Here is a 17,557-nt window from a genome sequence, read left to right as displayed (position 1 = left end):
AGTAGATGCACTGCAAGTATTTTAGTAGTAGGGCACTGCAAGGATGCACTTCAGTGCCTTTAGTTATTTTCACCATCCAGAAACTACTCCTGGCATAGCATTAGCTTCATAATGCTGCCCTTCCTCTGATTGAAAGCTGCCATCTAGTCGATCTGTGATACAGCCTTTTCATCAACAGCGTAAACACAGCTTAGCCCAGTGTGGTCTCAGGTGAAAAGAAATGAAATGCTACTGAGTTGTCTGTTTCTTTAAGGTATTTTTAATGCTGCATGTTCCACTGACATTTTCGCCTCACCTGTCCACTTTCGTCTCTCCTATCTCATCATTATCTAACTTCAAGACTTCTGCTGTGGCAAGTGTGGTACAAATCCAGGTGGAGAAAGGAAAAGCAGTTAAACCCTTATAAGCCAAAGGCTAAGGAAGAACAAATACCGCACAGAAGAGAGGTGCCAGGAAGATGACAAGGCTCTATTTAAAGTACAAGGTGATATTTTCACAATAACAAGTTGGTATAAACTGGCCATGAGCATCTTTAAGCTGAAAACTAGCAAAAGTGTCCTATTAGGTAGAGGACCGAGACTGTATAACCGGACTTCCCAGAAGGAGTACAAGGAGGAGGTTTAAGAATGAATTCAAAATTTGAGTTTCTGACTAGGACTTTCACAGGTTGCTTGCGAGAGCAAGGGCCTGGCCTCAGTAACCTGTCAAGTGAGAATATCTGAATAGTGAGTGCTTAAGAAAATACCCAAAGCAGCTGCATGGTGTGACAAGTGCCTTGAATTAAGGGAAGCACTCCTGACTCCCCTCCCTGCTTTATTGTTTCTCAAGAGTAATGGTAAGAATTGAATCTTCTAAAGGAAATGCTGGAGAGATTGCCAAGTGAAGAACTGTCTCCTAGCAAGGACTAGACTTTCTTTGGAGTTTTCCTTTCCCCCCACAGCAGAGTCTCCTTTTTTTGCCTGGTCTGTGGCTACCCCATCATTCCAAGCAAAAGGACTTTTCTTGAGCACCTTGATGAATTCCCTAATTGCCTTTTTTTTGCAGACTCCACACTGCTTCCCTGGGTAAATAGCTGTGTGTTTTCACAAGCCAATACCTTGAGCAGGGACATCATCTTGAAAACGTCAGAAGTAATAAAGCAAAATAGCTTCACTGTCCCAGTGAAGATGAGTGGTTTCAAATGAGGATCACCTCACTCTTTCAACCAAAGAAAAGTATTTTCATCACCATTCCTTTCACCTCTCACACCTGCCCTAGGTCTTTGTATGGCAGCAGCAGCTAGGAATTCTAGCACGTGGTGCAGGCTCCAGTGGGTTAAGTTCTCCCAAGACACAGCATTTATTCCAAGGAGCTCACAGTCTACACAAAGGAGAGAAAGTCTATTGTACAATGGTCTAGAAAAGCAGGCTAGAGACTGAGGTAAAAGGGGACAGATAATACTACTAGACACAGGTTGGGAAGCCTACCCTCTATTCATTTTCTGCTCCTGGTTTGATTTGGGCATCTGACCACAGTGATTTCTCACTGACCAAAGCTAAATTATGAGGCCATCAGAATACCATGCTGACCAACTCTGTTCATTTATCACTGATAAGGGATAGGATATGGTCTCAAGCAAAAGGATATTTATTGAAGCTCTAGAATTCTCTGAAATGTAGTATGGGTAGAAGGAGGTTTGTCTTTAAACTCATGCATTGGACTGAACATGTAAGTTAGAGGCCTGTATACTCTCCTACTGCACATTGCACACCAGCATTCATGTGCTTTGCACTCCTGCAACAGCCACAAGCCTCAGCTTCCAAGATGCTGCCTCAAAGCCATCCACAACACCAGAGGTGCTCACAAACAAGAATAAACGAGATACTGTAGGAGGTATCAACAGCACATCCTAGCCTAAGTGTTCTCATGTCTAAAGCACAAGTAAATTTGCAGGAGGTCTTAAGTTCATTGAACTTGAGGAAACTTTATCCTGGACACCCCCCCCGTCATGTTACCAAGAGGATTAGCACAACAAGAAAGTATTACTAACAGCAATTTTTCAGGAAAAACACAAGATATTTCTGTTATTCAGAATCTAGACTCTGTTCTGTAGCAGGGCCCAAAGGAGAAGCTCAAAATGTAATGCTTTGTTTCATGTTTTAAAGAATGCACTTGAAAATCCAACTCAGCTGCTCTAGTTTCAAGTCTGTATCCATCATGCAAGTTGGAGGAGTCATATTTTTGGAACTGTCTTGAATGCAACACAGATTGGAAGAATTCCACTGGGAAAGCTGGTGTCATATTTAAACAAATCCGACAAACCTCAGAAAGAACAAGTCCCCACATTAAAAGCAAAGGCAGATCTAGAGGGAGAATTGCTTTGTCCTCTGTAGTCTTCATCTTCTCAGCCCTTAGCGTAGAAACCAATACCGAATTTAGTCTGCCAGAGACCTTTTCTGTAAAAGTCAGTCACTCCCTCTCCCCTCTCTCCCACTGTTTCATAAAAAAAAAAAAGAGTACTAGGCAGCAAAGAAATAGAGTGTGTTAACATAGTTCCCATCCTTCTGATGCTTGATGTGTTCTTCTTCAGAGCTCTTAACTACAGATTGAAAGATTTTTTTTACAGTTGGAAAAAAAAAGTAAATATCCCCTCTCAGGACACTGACAGCACGCTTACCTGGGCTCCTCTAGAGTAGGATCTGAAAATGGTACAAAATCTTCCTTGCCCTGAGGTGTCCCTGTAACAAAGAAAATTAGTTATAGCTAAAGAATCAAATCCCATAGCACACACCTCCTTGGTTGGACCAGAAAAAAAAAAAAAAAAAAAAAAAAGAAAAGAAAAGAGAGAAAAAGTAGTGTTGACCTGCTGACCTCATTAAATCTTAGGAATAAGCACAATATTAGAACTGCTCTGCAAGATATTTTCAGGAAAAATCTGAAGATATTCCTTGAGTGTACTGCCACTTTCAGTCTTAATATGATGCACAACACAGTTCCTCCCTGTCCTCGTGTTTCCCAGGCACAAACAAGATCCCTCAGCACTACCTTAGGATCTACCAAGATGCAAGTCATTTATTTCCTTGGGCAAAAGATCTTTTCTCTAGTTCTCAATAGTCCACTGGCAGCTCAAAAATCAGGATGACACTACAGATCTTTCCTATTCATGGTTAAAAGCTAACCTAACATAAAAAATGAACATGATCATTGAAACCAGGAGAAATTTTCTTGAACTAGCTAGTTTCACTTACTTTTCCAAACAAGGTTTAACCAAATATGAAAGGAAGTGTCTTTACACCTAAACCTCTTTGATAGATCTAGTCTAGCATACCCTACACAGGACCCAGGAACAGTACTAGGGAGGTACTGCTCACTGGGACAACGGGCTTTAGAAACACTAATCTTTGTCCTGACTGCCACTTGTGACAATCCAAATGGGCTACATATTACTGATATGTAATCCAAATTCAGGTTCATTTGCAAAAATGTTATGATGTTTGCTGTATCTGTCCGATTCTGGCCCAGTGAAGACAAAATAGTAACCTCTGAGAAGGTTGGTCAATCCCACAGACATTTGCAGCAGCTATACGAGAAATGCAGTGACCACAAGTTTCAAGAAAGCCCCACTTACAGATCTAAAGCTTTCAAGGGCCATATTATTGGTCTGGAACTTCAATCTAATGGTCTGTGCTCAAACCCTCTTCTGCCCCAACAAAAAAATACTAGGTCAGATGAGGAAAGAAATGTTAAGAGTAATCATTAAGTAAGTCAAAATCATTACGGCATAAAATAATGACGTAAGCTTTTCAGGGAAGGTTATGTGCAGGTTCTCCAACCTAAGTAATACAATATAAAAAGAAAGGGCTTTAAGAAAGAAGCAAGAGGTGACTACACAGAGAGTTGAAATGTTAAAATAGGCATCTTACAAGAAAAATAAAAGAATATAAAAATCACACAGAAAAAACACAATTAGCCATTTCCTTTGTTTCATAATAAAAATGAGGACATCCAACTGAGAGCAGGTGTATAACTAAACCACAAGTCTGTACACTTCCAAAGTCAGTCATTGAGGCCAAGAAACCAGTGCTCAGTTCGCTAACCTAGCGATTCATACAGATTTTCTTGTTGATACAGGTGTTGGAAGTGGAAATTTAATTTCTTGTTCAAGGGACTGTGTTACTCCCTATTAAACCAGGGTGAAATCCAGAATAAGAACTGGCTATCTCTTGTCTTTTATCTACAGGATTCATGTGGCAGCTTCACAGTAGTTTAAACCACAGACAGAAAGCCGGCCAAAAGGACTCCTAGTCTCCTGCCTCTGCTAGCATGGGAAGGAGGAGTCATCATTCACTTGAAGCATTCACATCTCCATCCCAGTGTCAGGTCACTCCAGTAAACCCTGCCCTCCAGGGATTTACTGTAGTCTCATACTAACTGTGAGGTGAATTCATTGCACTGCCTATGGTAGCATTTTCCAACCACGTCATTGAGAAATATCCAGGCTTCTGTAGGGACAAACAAATGGCTTCACATACTTTTCTCCTCCTTTCATATTCTCTTGTACATATTTCTTTTCCTATATGATAAGGAAAGTCCAGTACTACTGCCAGAATAGTTCTGCTCCCCCAGTGATAGAAGGCTGTATGGGAATACAATCCCGTATAGCGGAGAAAGACTGAAATAGGATCATTCTGGCAAACAGGACAGCACACTGTTTGGGCTACTCATTAATGGAAGGAGGCCTGATTTGCTAGAACAACTCACTGAGAAGAAAAGCTAGTAAGCCTCACTGCATGACCAGGGGACGCTCTGTGTTCTCCATAGCTCAACGCAGTATCGTGCTAGTGATACTCCTCTGCTCACTGATGCTGGTCCTACAGTGAATAAAAACAAACTCACCAGAGTTCCAGCTTGACCCTCCTGCCATCCAGCAAGATAGTAGTGGTCTTGTAGTCAATTCCTGAAAAGAAACCAACAAAGAGTTGAGCAAACACTGAGCAGATCTTCAGAGACTGGCAAGAAATCAGCTTTGCACACCCAGACCCACCATTTAATGTTTACTGAAAATGTGTTTTTTTCTCCCTCTTGCTCTACTGCAAGTTTCTAGAGAACTGGGACAGAGACTTGATAAAACATTAATAGAAATCTGCTTCGAAATAAAGAGCACTCTTGTGGAGCTCTTTCCTGCCTCTGGAAAACACAATTAACCCTTAGATTGCCTCCTCCTTTTGCAGACTTGGATAAAACTTGTTAAGACTCCATCTCTAGAAGATTCACTGTTTTGTAGCATTGTCCAAAGTGACAGCGTTCAGTTACAGACTTCTGGGGGATTAGCTAGAGAGAGGAAAAACACAGAAGTTTCTCTGGCAAGTTAGTCTGCAAACCAAGCATCTTTGAACAAACATCACCTCCTGAAAAATTCAAAGGACGTTTTGAAAGGTGGGGATACTGAAAGCCTGCCAGAGTACACAATTTCTTCTTTCCAGCTATGGGACAGAATAGAAATTGAGACTTGAGAAATACCCACTTGCTATACTTGATAAGGATCCTCTCATATCCACTCATCCTCTAGGATTGTGCCACAACATGACAACATGCACTGCTGAATTACACAGCCCACCGTCAGCATGAGAATGAAGTTCCCGAAAGCAGAGAGGGATGAGCTTGGCAACTCCCTTTGCCAAATGCTCTATCAAGGTGGTGGCACCATTACCCTCCATGCTTCATTTCTTCTCCTGCACAGAAAACTGCAGAGTTTCACCTCAAGGTCACAATGGTCTATGAATAGCCAGGAAGCAAAGGTTGATGCAACTCAGCACTGTTTTTCAACTTTTGCATCTTCCCTTGGTTTAAAAGGTGGCATCATTCAGACCACAACCTGATTTCACTAGTTTGCTTTGTGCTTGAAGACCAGAAGACTCTTTTTTTCCCCTAGGGCTCAGTACTGAGTCCCATCTTGTTCAACTTCTTCATCAATGACCTGGATGAGGGGACAGGGTGCCTCCTCCGCAAGTTTGCTGGGAGGAGTGGCTGATACAGCAGAGGGCTGTGCTGCCATTCAGAGAGACCTGGACAGACTGGAGAGCTGGGCAGAGAGGAACCTCATGAGGTTCAACAACGGCAAGTGTAGGGTCCTGCACCTAGGCAGAAATAACCCTAGCCACCAGTACAAGCTGGGGGCTGATCTGCTGGAAAGCAGCTCTGCAGAGAAGGCCCTGGGAGTGCTGGTGGATGACAAGTTGACCATGAGCCAGCAGTGTGCCCTTGTGGCCAGGAAAGCCAATGGTCTCCTTGGGTGAATTAGGAAGAGTGTTGCCAGCAGGTCGAGGGAGGTGATCCTGCCCCTCTCCTCAGCCCTGGGGAGGCCTCACCTCAAGGACTGCATCCAGTTCAGGGCCCCCCAGTATGAGAGAGACATGGAGCTACTGGAGAGAGTCCAGCATAGGGCTATGAAGATGATCAGAGGGCTGGAACACCTGCCCTATGAGGAATGGCTGCGAGAGCTGGGCCTCTTTAGCTTGGAGGAGAGAAGACTGAGGGGGGATCTTATCAATGTGTACAAGTACCTGAAGGGAGGGTGTCAGGGGGATGGGGCCGGACCCTTTTCAGTAGTGCCATGCAACAGGACAAGAGGCAATGGGCACAAACTGAACCACTGGAAGTTCCGCCTGAACGTGAGGGGGAATTTCTTCACTGTGAGAGTGACAGAGCACTGGAATAGGTTGCGCAGAGAGGTTGTGGAGTCTCCTTCTCTGGAGATCTTCAAGGTCTGCCTGGATGCAACCCTATCTAACGTGTTCTAGGTGTCCCTGTTTGAGCAGGGGGGGGTTGGACTAGATGATCTCCACAGGTCCCATCCAACCTTACTGATTCTATGATTCTATGAAGATTTGTTGTACTCTATACCATGGGGCCAGAAGACAGACATGTAAAGCATTAATAATTCAGGCACTCAAAAGAGTTAGTAGAAAGATAAATCATCAGATGTGTATCATACGGGAGTCAAGGCAGTGAGCACTCCTCCTTTACCAGGAGCTGAGAAAGCAGCATAAAACCCTGCTTTTCACAGAGCTGCCATATCAGAAGAGCATATCCCCCCGCAAAAACTGCAATATTAGGCTGTGCTAACAAATGACTCATTTGCACAAGATGCACAAGAGGTGTCCAGTATCTTCATATATGCAAAAAGTTGTTGGATCCTGTCAATATGCTCTCTCATATTAAGGGAGAGAAGAAAAAAAGTCTTTTTTTTTTTGGAAAAAAAAAAGTAACTCAGCTTAGCCATGTTACTTGGAAGTGAAAGGAACGTGCTTTTTGCCCTCAGCTGCAGCAGATAGGAAAGAGCACAACTGCACCTCCAATCCCCTATCCCACAAAACCTAGGTTAGAGAATAAGACAAGCAATTGGCAGGCGGCCAGGTAAACCAGCTTTGCAGGGAGCCTTTAGGATATTGAAGTTGGTCAGACACGGCAAAAAGCACTATTACTAGGCAGCCAGTGGAAACTCATTTACAGGCTTTAACAAAGCAGAACCCCTTCCCTCCGACTGGATCAACTTTGCTTTTCCCTCTCACCGCTAGTTATCAAACTTGTATTTATTTCAAAAACCCACCATTGTGTTACCAGCTGTATTTCCCTTCTCCTTCAAGGGCAACGCTGCCCTGAAAACCTAATGGACAAGTTTGTCAATAAAGCAAATGGATTTTTTTTCTGCGTCATCAGCAGGAGCTTCCGGTTAGTGAAAAACAAATTGGATTTTAGCATTCACAGGGCGCTATAAAATGCAATCAAGATAATTATCTTGAATTCCAACCATTTGCAGTGCTTTATCAGAGAAAACGGATAGTTTGTTTTATCTTCCTCCAGAGACAGTGAATGACCTGTATTTATTTTCATACAGGTATAAATCTCCACTGTCCCAAGGGACAGCAGGCAGCACTGTATTAGTGGACACAAGTCTGCTCTGCAGCCAAAGGATGGACACTCCTGAAGCAGCCAAAAAACCCATGCCTTTTTTCCCTCTCCCTCATCCTCTATTCCAGAATCAGATTTACTCCATAGCACGGGCTTTTAAGGAAAGGGCTAATTAAGTGCATTGCCTTACCACTGAGGAGAAGTCCTCCAAGACTCTGCCCTATGCAGAGCTGTCCCATTGCTTTTTGCACACAAGAGCTCCCTGCAGGCAGAAAGCATTCAATGGCCTCTGCGCCTGCAGCCCAAATGCACTAAGGGAGCGCTTGTGTGAAAGCGCTACGAGCTGACTAAGAGGAAGAGCAATGTGGTGTGCAGGGCAAAGGATTGAACAGCATGTTATTGTCGCCAAGAATGTGGCATAAACCCAGCTTGTCCCACTTCAGACAAGCGATGGAGCCCTGCTTTGGGACAACAGGCATGCAATATTTAGAATAGACAAATACACTGGGCTAATAACTAAAAAATAATTTCCTATGTTTTATGCAAAAGTACAAAGAAAATAAAGTACCAAATCTGCTTCTTCACATTTGCAAACAGCTGCCAGTCAATTGGTTTTTCCTGTCTGGCTTCAAGGTAGCCCATATCTTCACACAGAAATTATCTCCTTAGCAAAGTACTGGAAATAAAGGGTAAAGGCCTTATTCCTGAAGATTAGACTCTTGCAACACTTGAATGGAAGTTAGTCTGAGGAATTCATATATACAAGTTAAAAGCCAAGCTGTTTTGACCTTTTATTTTAAGTTATATTCTGCATTTAAACATTATCTGGTATCATGAGTTGGCATAAAGTGGTTTACTTTGTAACTTGCACCACATATCCAGATTTGGACTAGGGGCTAAATTTACAAAAAAAGACTTTTAAGCAAACATTCTACTTAAAAGCTCACAAATAAACTGTGCAATGGCAACCTTTATGGGGAAAATGTCAACTACCCTTTGTTTCCATGTCATACAGCACCTTGGGACGGCTCAAAGCAATTCTCTTTAAAGCCTGCCTGCCATGTCTTTTGGGGTCTGTTGCACAGTTGGTGAGGTGCTCCAAGCAGGATGCAGATGACAATGCAATTCCAACATTCAGGCAGGAAACTGGCACTTATATAGCTGTGCAGGAACAGCAGTTGCCACAGGCAAATCCACAGCATCTCTACACTACTACATAAATCAATCACAGATGCATTTATAAATTATAGGATGCAACACAATGGTTAACAGCCCTTTATTAGCAAGGGTACGACTGGATGCAGGTTATTATTCTACCCCAGCTGTTATTTTGGAGAGGCCAGAGGACACAGCTACTGCTAGACAGTCCCCCTGGGAGAAGGGGAGGTTGCTAGTCTGCTGCGGGCAGCCGTGCGGCAGATACCTTATTCTTCACACCTGCGTAAAAGAGCAGAGCGGTTCCAGGCTGCACATACCAAGGCCCTGCTCACCATGCTTACGTGGACGTTTTGGCCTGTCTGAAACCAACTACATGCAGAGAGCTCACATAATTGCGAGCAGCTGCAACTTAAATCTAAGAGATATGACTTCTATTTTAACCATATTAACGGGTTCTTTCGCTGTAGCCCGGTACATACCTCCCATCAGCCGCTTACTCCCACCGTGTAGAGCAATGGTCTGTAGCAGACAGATAAGCCAAGGGTCCAAGACCGCTTTCCCGACCCACCTTTAACAGCTCCCCAGTTTAGCCCTGGCTGTTCTTTTGTCCCAGGGATTTTGTAAGGAGGCAAAGTCCAGCCATTTCATACACAGCAGCCACTAGATGCCACTATCGTACAGAAGCTTTTGGCAGCGTGACAGCCTCTCGCCACATCGCTGCTTTTCCAGCCTGCAACAGAGCAGCTCTTTTTGTCTTTTCATTTAAAGCAGTTCAGCTAATGAATTCAGGGAGGTTTACATTTAATTTCTGGAGCTGACAGGGTTTCTCCCTACCTAAATAGCACCTCCGCTTGCGGCAGAGTATAGCTCATTTCAAAACTGACATTTCACCTCTCTCAGAACAAGCTTTGATCTTCTAAAAAAGATGCACTGCTACACACCCCACACTCTGTGCTTCCACACATATTGCAACATCAGCAAGCCAGTCGATCTGCCACCAGCAGCTGCTTCAGGAACCCTGCCTGGTCCTCAGGGCATGCAGTACTAAGCAGAAAAAAGCAAACAGCCAGGTTTAAAGCTTATTTTATTTTATCAGCTGATCTCTTTCTTTCTTGGCCAATATCCAGCTTGATGCAACAAAACAAACGAAGCTTGGAAAACAAGTCTGGGGCGTTCACTCTCATTTAGCGTTCAGTTCAGCTCCTCTGCTATTTTTTCCAGTTCCGCTTTAGACTCCTACTTAAAGTGACGCCATCTCAACTTGTTTTCTGACTAGTAAAACTACCTGGTAGAGAATACTATGTAAAGTGATCTGTTGTCACCAGCCTTGCTGTCATGCACTCAATTCCCCTTGGCAGAGTTAGCTGCATGGGAACTAGTACTATAATCATTCCCATCTCCAGAAAATTCAAAAAAATTCTTTTTAACAATTGACCAGGAAAAACCTTAGAAATTAGGCCATTTCCCCCTGGAAATACGTAGCACATATTACACAAATCTTTTGTCTATTCCAAATTACTAACTTAAGAGCACAAAACACTTCCTATCAATAGCTATATGAACTGAAAAAAACCTTAGGTTTAGTTAAAATTTGGCCGGTCACCTGAAATACAGTACCATCTTCACTGGGAAATGAAACTCCTTCAAGAACGTTGCTTTGCTTGGAAAATTATGAAGCTACTGCTTCATGATCAGGCTGTTGGTCTCTTTTTCCCACTTAGGAATTCACTGCTCAGGGAAAGGCATCCTAACATTCGTGTCAAGTCCTTAAAGACTGTTTGCCCTGGCAGCAGTAAGCCAAAGCCGAAACCGAGGAGGCAGCAGATCAGCAGATACACAGACCGAGTTGCACTGAAGAAGGTAGAAAGAAAACAGGGATATATATTTAATGTTACTTTTACGCTCTCACTTTGTACAGGGCAAAGTTACCCGCAGAAAAAATGGTTTTAAATGAACACGGTCCTATAAACGTTTACCGCTGTACGCACAAGAGTTTCTTGACTTTACATCCATTTTTGCTTTTAAGACAAGTAAGAGACAATTTTGCATTTCCAGACTCTCAAGCCTGATCTGATCTAATGTCTGTAGAGGAGACGAAAGGATCTCCTTCCCTTAAACGGCATTTTTTGAATAAAATTGTTTCAGCTCTTCTGCTCAGCACTAAGATTATGTGTACTTTTCCTCCTTAGGATTTCAAATAAGATTCTCGGTTAGTGATGGGACAAGAATGATATGAGTTTTCAGAGAGCATTTCAGTTTTTAGCTGTAGTTTGTTCAGTCCAAATCAACTGTCCTCCCCCTGAAAGGCTCTAATGAGCCAATCCCCCCAAATTAATGGCTTCACTATACCTGTGGAAATATATATCAAAAGGCTACCACTGGGAGGAGTCCCACTGCAGAAGGATGAAGGGGCTTGCATCATGTTAGAATGAGCCATCAACTGTTTTTTCTGGAAACCTTCCCAAAGCCTACGCTCAACCATGCCGGCAACAGTATCTCAAGTTTGCATCTGCAGCGTCTTTGAGAAGAAGGCCATTCATCAAAAAATCTGGAGCAGAAGACACTTTAGGTGACATGCAGAAAAAGGCACTCAAGTGAGACACTGATAGATTTTTAAGGCAAGCTTGCTTTCCTTCCTAGAGGTACTCTAGTTATCACTTCAAGTCATTTACAGTTTGTGTGAATCATAGGTTGAGCAAAGTGGCTTTTGCCACTTCATTTCTTAAATGGATTGCTTTCTATTCTTGGGAGTCTGGAATTCATTGCCTTCTTTTCTGCTAATCCACCCACAGAAAACACTGGTACATTGAACTTCATTAAATATATAACCAGTTTCCCCCAGCTTACGGAAGTGCTCTGCTCTGCGTAACACCAGCTCATTTTTTTTTTAATTAAACAGGGTTGAATTCATTTATACTTCAAAAGAGAGAAACTGTCCAACTCATTAAATGTGATATTATATATGGTGAACAGTCAAAAATTCTGGGGTGTATAATAACAAGTAAGGCCAATCCTTCACTCAATGCATTATATAAATAAGAAAATAAGGTAGGTTAAGTAACTATCTTTCTCATTCAGTCCTAGACCAGATGGTATCTTTTACCTTTTTGCTTTCAAAGCCTCCTAAGCACCAACAAGTATCTTGCACTGAGACTAAGTAGAGCCTGAACTGTTTGGATATTCAAGGTGGCAATATTCACTTGTGCATGTTTGAGAGATGTAATCCACATCCTGAGTGGGAATGCTTGCTTGCATGGCATGCTAGAAGTCCTCTCTTTTCTCCTCCACAAAGGACTTACACAAACCTTTCAGATGGATTAAAAATAAGTAAATAATAAAGGAATTCCAAAGAAGCTATGAATCTATGCAAAAATCAGTATGACTGTGCCACTAAACAGACTACATATCGAAGCAAAGGAACACTTCAGTTAAGTTCTACACTTCTTTAGGCTGAAGTTACCCCAAATGCCAGTTACCAGCTGAGAAGTATCCAAAGATAACTCTTTATTCCAAAAAGAACTTGCATGTTACAGATGTTACCTAAAATATTCTCAGTCACAAGTGAAAAAGCTTAGTTTCAAAAGTCAAAACTAAGCAGCAGGTGGTGAGATGGGGAGAGAAGGCAAGCCACCAGGCAAGGCCGAGCACTTCTGCACCAGAAAGGAAGGGCCCCCACAAGGCATGCCACCTACCCAGGTGAGAGCTGCCAGTAATAACAGCAGGCATCAAATTTCCAATGCCCAACTAAAGTTCTCCTTTGGGCAGATTTACAGGAGATCACTGCGAGCCACAAAGCTGAGCCAAGAGATGGGCACAGTAGTTCCATATCTGCAGCGTGACCTGAGAGCAGATCAGCTCTGGAGCAAAGGCAGCATTTCTGCTTGGAGGCCTCCAGACGGAGTGAGGGGAGAAGGCAGAAACAGACAAGATCACCCCCCGCAAAAAACCCAAATGAATAAACCCCACACCACTCAAACCTCCCCAAATAACTGTCAAAACATATTAACATAATTGATAGCAGGAATTTGAACAGCTAGGAACCCAGGCACTTGGCACATTGGTTACTAATGCAACGCAAACCGAGGTTTCTCTACTGGCACAAATCTTCCCAACCACTTTATTTCGGGGGTAGAGCTGCCCCCTCTCCCCAAATCCCAAAACAAATAAACAAAAACCCCCCACTACACTCAACTACTTTGCATTATCGACAAGCAGTGTTCTTGGCACGCTTTTTCTAGTGCCCACTTTTATGCATGAACCAATACACACAAGGTAAAAGAGGAACAGAGCGACTCAAGAACAACATCTGCTTCTCAAGAAGGACATTTCATCATGTTTTTCTTTGATGCAGACAGCATCTATACAAAGCGATTGCTTTCTCCACAAACTCATTAGTCAAACTAAACCAGACTAACTATCTGGGACTCATTTTCCTGCAGAACAGTTATTCTACGAAAATTTTATGTTTTTTTTGGGGGGGTTTTTTTTTTAGAAAACATCCTGCACTTCCTCATGTAAGAATGTATTTGAAGATATAGTCAATAAATTATCCATTCACAGTTACTGAATCCAGCAGCCAAGTTATTGCAAGTGCCAGGAAACAGACAGAATATGAAGTCAGGGGGCATTATTAAGACAGTTCAAAATGCCTTATTTTTAGGCTTCTTTTAACTTGTGCCTTTGTGCCTTCTCTAACCTGAAGAAAGGACAGTCAGGGCTAAAGATAAAATGAGTGCATTATCTTGTACTACAATTCCTACTATTACCTTAGAGAAGTAGCTACACTTTCTCCATTATCAGTAAGCGGTACTAAATCTCAGAAAAAAATGTGGTATAAGCACACAAACATTAGTTTATGAAAAAAAATGAATTATATCTATTCAAATAGATAAAATAACTGATGAAGTTATCTGGGCCTAAAAAGTACAGACAACAATTTAGCTACTCGGCTCAAAGCAGTAAGCCAAAGGAAAAAAAAATCCAGATAACATGTAAGTTCATTGGTTTGAGTCATGCATTCAATTACCCAGACTTTAGGGAGACAGACAGTGAGTTATCTTCACCAGCAACAGGGGTCAAGAGAGTTTTAAAAGTTGATCGATAAAGCTCCCTCCTGGCACATCACATTGGCTTCTATCTTCTGCCCAGGCTCTCCTGCAACCACCTGTCCTGATGGTCATCATTGCCTGCTCAGAGCAGCAAATACAAAATCCATTCCCGCTGCACATGGCAGTGGGAAATAACAAGAATCTTCAAATCATTTAACTGCTAAGGAGTTCCACTAAGAAGCTGCGCAGCGGAGACATCTGAAGGCCCTTTTGAGCCTGAGGAGGCCGCCTGAGCCTGAGGAGGCTGCCCAAGGTGCCCACAGCAGTCAGGATTCCATGTCCCAGAAGAAAACCCAGTGCCTCATGCTACTCCTTCCAACCAAAGCTGTCCAAGTACTTGCTAACTATGCAAGTCTGAACAAGCTGCTGAGCACCTAGTACAAAGAGACCTACCGAAATGCAGTGAGAACAAGTGCATATGACTTCATATTACCCCAATTCATGGATTTCTTTTGAAGCATGTGTTCCGCCTTCCACTCATATCCACCTTATTTCAGCTATTTGTTTTAGATTTACACTGAAACTCTGGGATACAAAAGCTGCTTATTTTGGTGTTTGTTCCAGGCATCATCATCTACCACTAAGGGCTCATGGGCAGAAGGGGCCACATCATACAAATAATTGCTTGTTTGGTTTTGTAAATAGCAGAAGTAAAATATATATTCAGAGCCCTCCAAGAAGTTCAGATTTTGCAGAATACTTCATTTGTCAGCTGCCTGCTCCACAATTCAGCAGAGTGAACCTCAGCAGCTACAGTCCTCATGCACAGTGGAACTTTGTTCTCTGCTCATTTAAGGACGGCAACTGCATTTGAAAACTGTGTTCGGAGCCAGGAGCAAATCTGTTCCTAAAGCTCAAACAATTTCAGCAGACACCCAAGAAGCCATAGAAAAGAGTCAAGAGTCAGTCCAGAATTGAGAATGTTAAGTGGATTTGTTCTTTAGAGGAAAATCAAGATTGATTTTATGCACAGAAACTACTACAAACAAAAGAGTGTCTTCATGCTTTGCAGTTCAGATCTCCATAAAAACCATACAGCTGCACTCAAAAACAAAGGCAGCCTATGAGGGAAAAAAAAAATATCATGGGGCACCATAACAATCTTCATTGTTGCTGGATTACCATACAAACACGAAGATCTACTCACAGACAGAAAAAAAAAAAAAAAAAAGGAAAGAAAGAAAAAGGTCTAAGTAACTGTATTAAATACATCCAAAATTCTAGCATTTCAGAATTTAACATTCCACATTTACATCTCTAAACACTGTACACAAATACATGGGAAATACTGGGTTTACAGAGTCCAAGTTTCACAGCATCAATATTAGCCTGACATCCACGTCAGTTTAACACACTGCCTTGCCTTGAATACTTGCATCAGATTCAAGCCCTTGGATGAGGCCACGTGCCCGTTTTTGAACACTGCAGTGGCTCAACACATTCTGAACGTGGAGGCAGTCTCCAGTTACCTGACACACATGCAAGTTCACAGAGGTGCTCCTCGTGTTCAAAAGCAGTTGTTGAAAGCCACGTTGCATTTCCAAGTTTTGCCATTTAAATGGTCACATGGACACTATACATTCAAACTCCCAGGAGAAGAAAAAAGGCTGCAGTATTATTTCGTTTGGGCTTAGAAGAGTTAATCAGCACCATGCGTCTAGCACGCATACTTACAGCACTCCTAGAACAGAAAGACTAGTCACCATGACAACTTTAAGCGAATACTGGAACCTCAACTCTTCAATTTTATTCTCACGGCACTTACAGCGAGTCCCACAGTTGGCAAGGAACCACTCCAGGCTGGAAGCATTAAGACTGATGCTAATTTCACACTTCGATGAACTATTTCCACTGATGACAACAGATCTCACGGGACTTAACTTACCATATAGAGCTGCCTGCACTCAATCCATCCTTGCCCTTAAATGAACAGCTGCTACCGTTAGCAAAGCAAGAGTCTTTCTATTCACCCTTATGAAACACGAAGCTTTGCAGAAGCATCACAGCAGTTCTTAACAGCCTTAGGCCACGCTTGCAAATGTCTTGCTCTCCACGTGAAGGGACACCTCCTGAGGTCCTTCTTATGACCTACAGTTGTGGCAGGATAAAGAATTAATTCCAGCTACCTTTGCTGGAAGCAAAATGAAATGTACAGTCTTGTTAAAAAAAGCAGCATTAACAAATTAGAGATACTGTCTGAAGGGCAGGAGGTAAAGGGAAAATAATGCAACAATTTGTAGAGGCAAAAAATCCAGCTTGAGACAACGGATATCTTATTACTAAACTGCAATTCTTAAACAGTCTTGCTGCCGCAACCTGGAGAAAGTCAGCATTTTATGTTTTAAAAACAGACGTTAAAAAAAATACTGATTTTAACCCCTTACTACAGATAACACCTATGAGAACACAAGCATGACTCAATTTGAGGAAGCATTTGACAGCAAACATGCATTTGCTAGCATTTATGGTGAAAAACAAGGATGAGGCTTTCTGGTGAAAGTGTGATCCACCCTGCGTAATGCCATCTCCTTGGGTCTCAGCACAGAGACTACCTGCTAGTTTTCTCCTACAAGGATTTTAACATGGGTGTCCTGCTGGATCTTGTCCTTACCAACAAAGGAGAACTGGTTGGAGATGTGAAGGTTGGGGGCAGCCTGGGCTGCAGTGACTATGAGATGGAGGAGTTCAGGATCCTGCATGAAAGAAGTAAGGCAACAAGCAGGATTGCAACCCTGGACTTCAGGAGAGCAGACTTTGGCCTCTTCAGGGATCTACTTGGAGGAATCTCATGGGTTAAGGCCCTAGAGGGAAGGGGGATCCAGGAGAGCTGGCTAGTATTCAAGCATTGCTTCCTCCAAGCTCAAGAGCGTTGCATCCCAAGGAGAAAGAAGCCCAGCAAAGGAGGCAGGAGACCTGCATGAGTGAGCAAGGAGCTCCTGGCCAAATTCAGACAGAAGAAAGTACACAGAATGTGGAAGAGGGGACAGGCTACTTGGGAGGATTATAGGCATATAAGGGCAGCCCTCAAGAATCCCAGAGCCTGGATGTAAGGGAGAAAGTCTGGAGAAAGGAAGCCTTTCCTATGGTTGAGGCAGACAGGATTAGAGATCTTCTGGGCAAGCCTGACATCCACAAATCCATGCGCCTGGATGGGATGCACCCCCAGGTACTGAGGTAGCAGGCAGATGTTGTTGCCAGGCCATTCTCAGTCATCTTTGAAAGATCATGGAGAAGAGGAGAGGCGCCTGAGGACTGGAAGAAAGCCAATGCAATGTCACTGCAGTCTTCAAAAAGGGCAAGAAGGAGGACCCAGGCAACTATAGGCTGGTCAGCCTCACCTCCATCCCTGGAAAGGTGATGGAACAGCTCATTCTGGATGTCATCTCCAAGCATGTGGAGGA

At 42.9% G+C, this 17,557-nt stretch overlaps 1 protein-coding gene across 1 annotated transcript in view; it reads right to left on the bottom strand.

Annotated features, from left to right (window-relative positions):
* Window positions 1-17,557, bottom strand: part of RAB40C (RAB40C, member RAS oncogene family) — a 40,385-nt gene that overhangs the window by 10,362 nt on the left and 12,466 nt on the right. The window contains exons 3-4 of the mRNA XM_062588083.1: window positions 4,876-4,936; window positions 2,657-2,717 (exon numbers count right to left, since the gene is read on the bottom strand). Coding sequence (XP_062444067.1) covers window positions 2,657-2,717; window positions 4,876-4,936 — 122 coding nt within the window. The remainder of the gene's footprint in view (window positions 1-2,656; window positions 2,718-4,875; window positions 4,937-17,557) is intronic.

Source organism: Rhea pennata, chromosome 15 (assembly GCF_028389875.1).
Source record: "Rhea pennata isolate bPtePen1 chromosome 15, bPtePen1.pri, whole genome shotgun sequence".
NCBI classification, from domain to species: Eukaryota; Metazoa; Chordata; class Aves; order Rheiformes; family Rheidae; genus Rhea; species Rhea pennata.
Note: the sequence above shows the minus strand (reverse complement) of the source record. Positions and strands in the feature narration are given on the sequence as shown.